This window comes from Myotis brandtii, unplaced genomic scaffold, assembly GCF_000412655.1.
Source record: "Myotis brandtii unplaced genomic scaffold, ASM41265v1 scaffold439, whole genome shotgun sequence".
NCBI lineage: Eukaryota > Metazoa > Chordata > Mammalia > Chiroptera > Vespertilionidae > Myotis > Myotis brandtii.
The window spans coordinates 359,361-370,497 of record NW_005366783.1 but is presented as its reverse complement, the minus strand read 5'-3'; the positions used below and the strand labels follow the sequence as shown (position 1 = coordinate 370,497).

The 11,137-nt window shown below is 51.9% G+C and overlaps 1 protein-coding gene across 1 annotated transcript in view; it reads left to right on the top strand.

Annotated features, from left to right (window-relative positions):
• The window catches only part of FBXO22 (F-box protein 22), a 9,789-nt gene extending 1,031 nt beyond the window's left edge, over window positions 1–8,758 (top strand). Inside the window, exons 2-5 of the mRNA XM_014546246.1 lie at window positions 1,564–1,659; window positions 3,445–3,609; window positions 5,010–5,175; window positions 6,139–8,758. Of these exons, the coding sequence (XP_014401732.1) occupies window positions 1,564–1,659; window positions 3,445–3,609; window positions 5,010–5,175; window positions 6,139–6,457 (746 nt within the window). The 3' untranslated portion in view covers window positions 6,458–8,758. The remainder of the gene's footprint in view (window positions 1–1,563; window positions 1,660–3,444; window positions 3,610–5,009; window positions 5,176–6,138) is intronic.
• Window positions 8,759–11,137: the final 2,379 nt, after the last annotated feature.

Sequence of the window (11,137 nt, the reverse complement as noted above, 5' to 3'; positions counted from 1 at the left end):
GCCACGGGCAAGCCCCCACCGCCCCAGTGTCTGTGTCCATTGGTTCTGCTAATTTGCATGCATACAAGCCCTTTGGTTGCTCTCTAACCGCCCCCCCCGCCCCAATACCATTTGTCTCTGGATCTATTCTTGTTCATCAAATTCTGTTGATCATTATATCCCACATATGAGTGAGATCCTGTGGTATTTATCTTTCTACAACTGGCTTATTTCACTTAAGCACAATGCTCTCCAGTTCCATCCAAGCTGTTGCAAATGGTAAGAATTCCTTCTTTTTTACAGCAGCGTAGTATATCATTGTGTAGATGGACCAGTTTTTTAATCTACTCATCTGCTGATGGGCACTTAAGCTGTTTCCAAATCTTAGCTATGGTGAATTGTGCTGCTGTGAACATAGGGGTGCATATATCCTTTCTGATTGGTGTTTCTGGTTTCTTGGGATATATTCCTAGAAGTGGCATCACTGGGTCCAGTGCGAGTTCCGTTTTTAACCATTAGAGGAAACTCCATACTGTTCTCCACAGTGGCTGCCCCAGTCTGCATTCCCACCAGCAGTGCACGAGGGTTCCCTTTTCTCCGCATCCTCTCCAGCACTTGTTGTTTGTTGATTTTATGGAGGGAGATTTTATGATTCAAGCCTTTCATGGTGTTAGATGATGGGGAGCCATTTACCAAAGGTATGGATAGATGCAGTGCGACCTTCGCTCACAGCGAGAGGCAGTAGCCTGTGTCCCAGGAGGGGCACCTTGAGGCCCCCGTTAGCCTGGGCTGTGGATTACCTGCCCTTGGAATGCAGGGGCCTGTGTGTGCAGCGTCTGTGCTGAGCAGAAAGGTACAGTAGCACATCTACAATCCAGCTGCTACTGCTGCAAAGTTTAACGTCTTTGGAGCAAAAGCTGTATGTGGGCAAACTGGTGATGCTAAACGTCAGTTTGGAGTTAAAATATAAAACAGGCCCCACCCAGAAACACATGTGTTTTCATCAGCATTTTAATTGTTTTTTTTTAAATATATATATATATTTAAAAAATATATTTATTGATTTCAGAGAGGAAAGGAGAGGGAGAGAGACAGAAACATCAATGATGAGAGAGAATCATTGACTGGCTGCCTCCTGCATGCCCCCCACTAGGGTTCGAGCCCGCAACCCAGGCATGTGCCCTTGATCGGAATCGAACCTGGGACCCTACAGTCCACAGGCCGATGCTCTATCCACTGAGCAACACCAGCCAGGGCTTTTTATTGATTTCAGAGAGGAAGGGAGAGGGAGGGAGAGAGAGAAACATCAGTGATGAGAGAGAATCACGGATCAGCTGCCTCCTGCTCGCCCCACACTGGGGGATCGAGCCCACAACCCGGGCACGTGCCGTGGACTGGAATCGAACCCTGACCTCCTGGTTCCTAGGTCGGCGTTAAGCCATGGAGCCACGCCGGCCGGGCTTTATCAACGTTTTGAGACTTCCTTACACCGCGTTCTGGTGTGAAATGGCTTCAGCTTTATCCGGTGTCGGCCTTTCTTTCCCTTGGCACCATCAGCTGTGACCTTTGCTCCTTGTTGTGCAGCCAGGAAGAGAGCGACGATGGAGACCGCCGTGGCCCTGGAGAAGCTGTTCCCGAGACAGTGCCAGGTCCTGGGGGTCGTGGCCCCGGGGATCGTCGGTGAGAGCGGTGCCCCCTGGGCGGCCTCCACCTCGAATTCCTGCGGGTCCTGTCCTGGGGGGGCTCCTTGTAGCTTAAAGCCCAAGATACATAGAAGGTGGCTCATATGGCACATCTCAGGGCTGTGTGTACAAACCAGCTGTACTGCATGTCTGTCTTCTTTTTTTTTTTTTTTAATATATTTTTATGATTTCAGAGGGAGAGGGGGTGAGAGAGACATCAATGATGAGAGGGAATCATGGATCAGCTGCCTCCTGCACGCCCCACACTGGGGATCGAGCCCTCAACCCGGGCATGTGCCCTGACCAGAATTGAACCCAGGACCCTTCAGTCCTCAGGCCAGTGATCTATCCACTGAGCCAAACCGGCCAGGGCTCTTTCTTCTTTTTTTTTAAGCTATGTTTTTATTGATTTCAGAGAGGAAGCTAGAGAGAGAGAGAGAGAGAGAGAGAGAGAAATGTCAACGATGAGTCGGCTGCCTCCTGCACGCCCCACACTGGGGATTGAGCCTGCAACCCGGGCCTGTGCCCTGACTGGGAATCGAACTGTGAACTCCTGGTTCATAGGTCGACGCTCAACCACTGAGCCACACCGGCCTGGCACTGGTCCTGTTTTTAATTAGGGCCTTACCCTTAGGATCTCCTGTAACCTTACTTTCCTCTTTAAGGCCTTCTCTCCGTATACAGTCCCACTGGAGGTTAGGACTTCATATGAATTTTGCAAGAGATACAGTTTTGTCCCTAACCCCCACCTTTAAAATTCACAACGTATTTACAAACATATGTCCATGTCAGTTAGGATGTCTGTCATTCTGAATGGCTACATTTCATTATATAATGTAACCTCTTTTAAAAAATATTTCAAGAAAAACAATCTTTAATATATAACGTAACTTTTAATCTTAATGCCAGTGTAGAGCATTTCAGTTTTTCTTTCTTATTTGTTACTAAAAACTCTCTGATAGAAGTATTTCTGTGAGTGTGTGTGTGTGTGTGTGTGTGTGTGTGTGTGTATACTTTACGTAATGATCAAATATTTTAGCCCAGGATACATTTTTTAAAGCATAGAAGTATTTCTGTGAGTGTGTGTGTGTGTGTGTGTGTGTGTGTATGTATACTTTACGTAATGGTCAAATATTTTAGCCCAGGATACATTTTTTAAAGCGGAATTGCTGTGAAGAAGTATTCATTCCCCTCCACCCCAGACACAACTTTTCATTTAGAAAAACTTCCAACCTATAGAAGAGTTGGAAGAATCATAGTACGATACACCCCGCCCCCCTCTCTCCATCTAGATTCACCATCTAAAGGAACGTTGCAACACTAGCTTGTTCTGTCTCTGCTTATAAACACACTAGAGGCCCGGTGCACGGATTCATGCACATTGATAGGAAATTAATTAGAAGAGATATTTTAGAGGCTGGGAAGGGACCTCGGGAGGGCTCCAGGGCGTGTCCGGCCCATCTCGCCCAGTCCCAATTGCCTGGACCCCAGCAGCAAGCTAACCTACCAGTTGGAGCGTCTGCCCCCTGGTGGTCAGTGTGTGTCATAGCAAGTGGTCGAACAAATGGTCGGACACTTACCATATTAGGCTTTTATTTGCAAGGGAATCGCAGACATCACAACTCTGTACCTCTAAGAATGTCAGAGCTGAACACGTTCTCGGGTAGTGGCCTGTGAGCCTGCTGGCTGGTGATCCGGGTGGGGCTGGCCACGTTCGCGGTGACGGAATGAATCCCCCGTTTTTACTGACTCTGTGGACGAAGCTGCTTCCCTTTTCTCCTAGTGACGCCCATGGGCCCCGGGAGCAGTCGGCCTCAGGAGATAGAGATCGGAGAGTCTGGGTTTGCCCTGCTGTTCCCTCAGGTGGAAGGAATAAAAATACAACCCTTTCGTTTTGTCAAGAATCCAAAGAATTTATCGCTAGAAAGACGTCGCTTCACTGAAGCCGGTAAGTCGCTGTCGTGACGGTCCGTTCCCCGTCTCGGTGGTGGATTCTGGGAGGGTCCGAATGAAGCGCAGGCCCCGGAGGTGAGGGCGAGTCGGACTAGCCATGAACGAGGCTGGTGCGGTGCATTCTGAGTTTTAGAAAAAGTGAGTTCAGCCCGGCCGGTGTGGCTCAGTGGTTGAGCGTCGACCTAGGAACCAGGAGGTCACAGTTCAATTCCCAGTCAGGTCACATGCCCGGGTTGTGGGCTTGATCCCCAGTGTGGGGCGTGCAGGAGGCAGCCGGTCCATGATTCTCTCCCATCGTGGATGTTTCTCTCTCTCCCTCTCCCTTCCTGTCTGAAATCAATAAAAATATGTTTAGAAAAGAAGGAAAAAGTGTGGGTTCAGGCAGACTGTCGAGCGAGGACGCATCAACCAGAGGACGCGTGGCCGAAGCAGGCGGGTCCCAAGAGGCCACTGCGAGGCGTTAGAGAACGGGCTTAGCATCTCAGCTCTTGTGCGAAAGCGTATGAAGCGACACGCTAGCTACTCAGCGAAGTGAGGCCTTTTATCTACATCTGCAAATGAATCGATCGATCGGCACTAACTGGTTAAAAAAAAATCGCTGTTGGCATAGAAACTATTCAGTGGTGACCCCCGGCGTGTGCGTGCCAGCCGCCCGTGGAGATGAGCCTCCGTTATTGGAAATGGCTCTGAACCCCGTGGGGGTAAAAGATTGTGCAGCTGCCAAGGGGAACATCTGTGAATGGTTTGCTAATCAGAAGAGGAAAGGAGCCCTGGCCAGTGTGGCTCGATGGATAGAGCCTCGGTCTGAGGACTAAAGGGTCTCGGGTTCGATTTCTGTCAAGGGCACCTACCTCGGCTGCAGACTCAGTTACCAGCCCTGGTTGTGATGAGGTGTTTGGGAGGCAGCCAATCGATGCATCTCTCTCACGTCAATGTTTCTCTGTCCCCCTTCTCTTCCGCCATTTAGTTTTTGTTTTATTTTCTAATATATTTTTATTGATGTCAGAGAGGAAGGGAGAGAGAAACGTCAATGGAATCATGGATCGGCTGCCTCCTGCACGCCCCACACTGGGGATCAAGCCCACAACCCGGGCATGTGACCCTTGACCGGAATCGAACCCGGGACCCTTCAGTCCACGGGCTGGCGCTCTATCCACTGAGCCACACCGGTTAAGGCGGGTCTTAGATTTTTTAATGGGAAAATTGTTGCCCAGATATTGAGTCGTGTTATAGTTTGTAACAGTCGGGAGATTCGACGGCTTCCCCGCCTGCACCCACTTGTATATACTAGTAACTCGGAGAGCATGTCACTCAAAGCGAGGAAAACGGAGTTTCCTTCGAGTGACGGTGCCGTCCCGTCTGCAGGCGTCTCTCACGTGCCCTTCCTCCCCACAGGCCTCCTGGACAACCCCGAGCTCCGTGTGGTGCTGGTGTTCGGCTACAACTGCTGCAAGGTGGGGGCCAGCAGCTACCTGCAGCGCGTGGTCCGCACCTTCAGCGACACGAACGTCGTGGTGGCCGGGGGCCAGGTGGACAACCTGGTGTCGCTGACCTCTGACACGTACGTCCGACGCGCTGCCGCTTTCCCCGCGCGACGGGGCGCGTCCCAGGGGTTTTGTTACCGCGGGTCTTTTTGGTTTGTTTTTTATTTTATTTTTTCCTCCGGCTTTATTGTCAGACACGCTGTATGAACACAACACAGCAGACAGCAGGGGTCCTCTTGGGAAAAAAAAAAATACAGCAAGGAAGGGAGAGGAAACTTTATGGACCCAGCAACATAAAGCTAAAAATGGCCCTAACTGGTGTGGCTCAGTGGATAGAGCGTCAGCCTGCAGACTGAAGGGTCCCGGGTTCGATTCCGGTCAAGGGCATGTACCTGGGTTGTGGGCACATCCCCAGTGTGGGGCATGCAGGAGGCAGCCAATCCATGATTCTCTCTCATCATTGATGTCTCTCTCTCTCTCTCTCTCTCCCCCTTCCTCTCTGAAACCAATAAAAAAATATATTAAAAAATAAATGAATAAAGCTAAAAACGCCCTCCATGATTGAATATTTACAGCTGAATATTCGGGGGGAAAAGACACCAAAGATGTAAATAATACCAAAAAGCTGCACTTACGAGATCACTGTGTGCAGGGACAGAAGGGCAAGGTGACTGTTAAGGCAGCGAGAAAGGTCAGGGTCCCCTCCTACACACTTGGAGTGGTTTCAGGAATCTTGGTGGAGGTACATTTGCCCTTTTGTACTTGTTTTAAAAAATATATACTACTTTTTTAAAATATATTTTTATTGATTTCAGAGAGGAAGGGAGAGGAAGAGAGAGATAGAAACATCAATGATGAGAGAGAACCACTTCCCGGCTGCCTCCTGCACGCCCCACACTGGGGATCGAGCCGTGACCTCCCGGTTCATAGGTGGGCGCTCGACCACGGAGCCACGCGGGCCGGGCTGATCTTTCCTGCGAACACGTGGCACGTTCCGTGTCGTCTCGTGCTCAGCGGCCCGTTCTGCTTGCGTTCCCCAGGTGCCCCCTGGATGTCGATGGCACCGGCGTGGTCGGGCTGTCGGTGAGCGGCCAGCTCGTGCAGAGCACCAAGGTGCTGCTCAGCGAGGACGTCAGCGACGAGAAGGCCTTGGAGGCCACCATGCAGCGCCTCAAGGCCACCGGCATCCCCTTCCCTGGCGTGCCCCTGTTCGGCTTCTTCGGCAACGGCGAGATCGGGTGTGACCGCATCGTCACGGGGAACTTCGTGCTGCGGCGCTGCAGCGAGGTGCGGGACGAGGACCTGTTCCACAGCTACACCACCGTCCTGGCGCTGGTGCACCTGGGCGCCGCCCGGTGAGGCCGCCTCCGGAAACGTGGGGACTGGGAATACATGTCTTTGAAACGAGAATAACTATGTATCTATTTTGTAGCTCGGACGCTCTAGGGTTTCTCGGGTGGTTTCTAACGTCAGAGGAAGGAGGGCTCTGGCTTCGGGCGCAGACGGCGTGTCACGTAACCAGACGCCGGCACGGGAGCCGGGGAAGGGCCGTGACGGGGTGGGCGTCCGTGGCTCCCTCTGCAGGGCCAGCCGGTCGTTGAGCAGAACCACGAAGACACTTTGCTCCCTGAAACGGTTCGGATGGCCCGAGAGATCTTTCTCCGCTTCGCAGCTTGACCAGATTCTTTCAGCAGCGACAACAGAAGGGTGACGGACTTGTTACGCCTTTGATAAACACGAGAGAGTTATTTTTGTCTTCCTGCTCCCAAGAGGCTCAGCGAGATACGTGGCCAAGGCGCATGGGCAGTTTTTTATTCTCCGATGAGGAAAAGGTTTTCCCCCCCCCCCCCCCGCCCCCAGGTCTTCACTGCAGGATGACGTACACTTGCATATCCCGCCTGATGTCCTGTCACTAACGATTGATTGACACATGTTGCCAAGGCTCTGGTCCCACAGGACGCGGGCAGCGCGTCCGGTAGATGGAATCCAGGGCTGCCTTTCCCACTGGTCTGTCCTCAGTCTCTTCCCCCATTTTTACCTCGAAAGATTGTCCTCTTCCCGCCGACGTTTGTGATAAAGTTACTGGAAGTTTCCTCCGGTTGACAGTTACTCCATCTCGGCTCCTGAAGAACAGAGAAAAGTGTGGCGGTCAGAACCTCTGGTCTCTGAACCGTGAGGGACTCTTGTTGTCACATCGGTGCCCGTTACCAAGGAGACAGGGCCGCAGAGTCTGAGTCCTGGGTGTGATTACACGGCACGTACGGAAAATGCCGTGTGGATCTTTGTTCCGGGGTAGATAGCACAGGGAAAAGAAATTGAAAACAGAAATTTTTTAAATATGAGCCGGGGCTGGGCGGGGTGGGGGGGGGGGGGGGGGATGAATTACGGTATTTTTCCAGATTAATATATAAAGTGTTTTGTTCCTCCTCACAGGGGAGCCCGTGCGGGGCCCTTTGCTGTTCTCTGTGGGGTTCATGCGGGTTCCTCTTTATAGCCAAGCCTTTGGGCTGGTTTTGGATGGAAGATTCCTTAGGCGACAGGGCGATCATTTCCCTTCGTGGGGACAGAAAGCAGAGCTGAGCCCGTAGGAACCGCAGACGTACAGCAAGCCCTCGCTGAGCGTGGCTGTGGACAGGGTGGCCCTGTGGTGACATGACACAGTGAAGCCGGTTTTGCCATCGGCTGCTTGATGGAGAGTTACGTTCCCATGGCACCTCATCACCGTGGTAACAAAACGACCCTGAATGCTCCAATGTGACTCTAAATGCTGGGATGTTACTCGTAGTTTTCCCCGCCTCTCAGAGGCCTGAGGTCGCATGGAGAGGGAGGGAGGGGAGTCATCATCGCACCAAAGTTAGAATGAAATAACGTGGTACAATTGTGAGTCAAGGCTGGTCTTAAATAAAAGCAGTCATGACAGGAATAGTTACCGTTTCAGCTAAAAACATAAGTAAATGTCCCTAGAAGCAGCCACTGTTGCAGCCGCTTGTGAAAAAGGAGGAGGATACCGTGAAACGTGGACGCGAGAAGAGAAGGGGCCCCCGGTGTGCGGGCAGCGTCTCCCGCACCGGACGGCCTTCTCGTGAGTGAGGGCAGTCCGATCGGTGGTTTGTTTAATCGGGACGTTAAAAGCATTCACCCCGATGTGCTTCCCAAGAACCGTCTTCCCGCAGCCACGGGCGGCGGCGAAGGGAATCTATTCCCAGCCCCTTTCCCAAGTGGACGTGAACTCCCCGTGGGCCCGTGGCCACCCTGGGAGGGACAGGGAAGGCAGGCCTGCGACTCCGACCGGGAAACGGACACCTGCTTGTCGACGACGCGGGGAATCATCTGGGACCTCTTCCCACGGGGGTCCCGTCGGCCAGCTCACCTGAGGTCCCTCCCACGGGCCTGAGCCCGGACGCCGGGCAGACACGCCGCCTTCCCACCAAGTCAGAGGCAAATAAATTCTACAAGTCCACGTAGAAATTGTCGAGAAAAAAAAATAAATCTTTTGTCACCTGACGCCCACCCCATACGACTGAGGTGAGCCCCACCGCACATCACGTGTTCATGGGACGAGAGCTCCTCTGGATCGGAAACTGCGCGGTTTTCAGACGACTGGCTTGGTTGTCCTTTGTAGAGACTGGGCGAGGGTCTGCTTAATAAAAATCCTAAAATCACAGAACTGAGCATCAGTGATAACGTCCTTGTGAAATGAACAAAATTAATTCTGATTTCACGTGAAGAGTGTGTCCCCCGAGTGGATTTTTAGTATTTTTGTCTTCTACACGCACCGTTTTTGCCCTACAGCACAACCGAGACGGGCGACAAGAATATATGCGACTAGAAAGCAAGCGGCCGAAGCCGGTAAACGTCATTTCAGGTTTCGGTACAAAGTGTGTAGGAGCATTTTCATTTATAAACAGTTTGTATAAAAGTTGTTCTGGGGGGGGGCAGTCGGGGTAAAAGGAGATATTGTCATACTTTAAACAATTTTAAAAAACAATGTAAAAAAAAAGTTCTCTAGTGACTGTCGTCACAGCCTGCAAAAAAGGCGAGATTCATAATTCCAAGAAACTGGAAGAAAACCTCTAAATGGGTTTTTAAACACAAATGATCAGATGAAGAATTTTGAGACAACTTTCTTTTTTAGTCCTCACCCAAGGATATTTTCCCATTGCTTTTTAGAGAGAGTGGAAGGGCGGGGGAGGGGGGAGAGAGAGAGAGAGAAACATTGAATGTGAGAGAGACACGTCAATTGGTTGCCTCCAACCTGCAAACCCAGGTACGTGCCCTTGACTGGGATCGAACCCGAGACCCGTCAGTGCGCGGGATGACGCCCCAACCAGCGGAGCCACACTGGCCAGGGCCGCACCGTTTTCCTGAGTCACCGTTGCTTCTTGCTTTCTATTAAGTTTCAGGGTAACTTCACAGCTGGACAAAACGGGACATTATTCCGGCCTCATGGATTCTTTATCTGCCACCTAATACGATGAAAAGCCTTGATTCTGCACGATCCTGCCCTAAAAATTAGAAGCCTCGTGGGGGGGGGGGGGGGAACGGGTTTGGAACTTTGAAACTGAGCAGGAATGAGAACAACGATCCTCAATGTCTACGAGTAGCCGCCTTGAGAATTAGCGGGTCCGCCATTGGCAGCCGTCAGCTTTTGGGGGTGCGTTTCTTCTGAGCTGTAGATCCTGGAAACCAACTGCTTTTAGTAGCAACCGTTTCCATCAACATTAAAAGGACGCCGTAGCGGTGGCCTCCCTCAGCGGTCGGTGTCTCTGTCTCATCTCCAGGCGAAACGGCTTCATAGCTCACCTGTATTCAGTCTCACAGTGAAAAGGTGGGTGATTTTTTTAAAGTGAGGTTTGTGTGTGCGTGTATGTTTTCAACAATATTTTTATTGATTTCAGAGAGGAAAAGAGGGGGAGTGAGAGAGCGTCAATGATGAGAATCACGGATCAGCTGCCTCCTGCACCCCCCCCCACTGGGGATGGAGCCCGAAACCCTGACCGGGAGTCGAACCCTGACCTCCTGGGTCATTGAGCCACACCGGCCGGGCGAGGTGATTTTTGAAGCCACTAAGCCGGGCACTCCTTACAGTTAAAGACTTCCCACCTTTTCTCTTTAGTTGTGAGGACGTCTGCCTCCGGCTGCCTCCGAGTTACCTCACGGGGAGAAACCGCGTCTGGCCCACGCGGCTTCCGCGGGACTGACCTCACCTCCCTGTCCGCCAGCTGCATGGGCAGGAGCGGTGGCCACACACCTTGTAGCAGGACGGCCTGTCCCTGGGGGTAGCGACTTCGGTCTCATTTAGGGAGCAGAGAAGGATGAAGTCTGTTTGTTTCTTTTGTCTTCTGGCCTCCGTTGTCTGCTTCTGTAACAGAGTAGCAATGACCAGCTTCACTTTGATATTTCTTTCTTCTGTGTTTTCCATGACCTAGAGCAGCGGTTCTCAACCTTCCTCACGTCGAGACCCTTTCATACAGTTCCTCATGCTGTGGTGACCCCCAATTTCTGGTGACAAATTGAATGTAATTAAAGCATAGTAATTCATCACAAAAACAATCTGTAATTATAGATGTGTTTTCCGATGGTCTTAGGCGACCCCTGTGAAAGGGCCGTTCGACCCCCAAAGGGGTCGGGACCCACAGGTTGAGAACCGCTGCCCTAGAGACTAAGAAGGAAGAGGTTCTCCCATATTTTCTTTATATGCACCCGCCCCCAGCAGGCCTCTTATCTCGTTCCCATGCACACACCCCCTTCGGTCTGTGCTGTGAAGTCCAGGCGGACCCGCCAAGCCCGCACCCTGTTCTACCCGCCCCGCCTTATGCCCCCCCCCCCCCCAGCAGGCCTCTTATCTCGTTCCCGTGCGCACACCCCCTTCTGTCTGTGCTGTGAAGTCCAGGCGGACCAGCCAAGCCCGCACCCTGTTCTACCCGCCCCGGGGGTCAGAACTTGGCAGTGGTGTCAGCGCCCCCTTCAGGTCGCATAAGGAAGTGTCCCTGCCTTTCCTCACGGCCTTTTTCTATTTTCTCTGTTATCCAAAGTGCT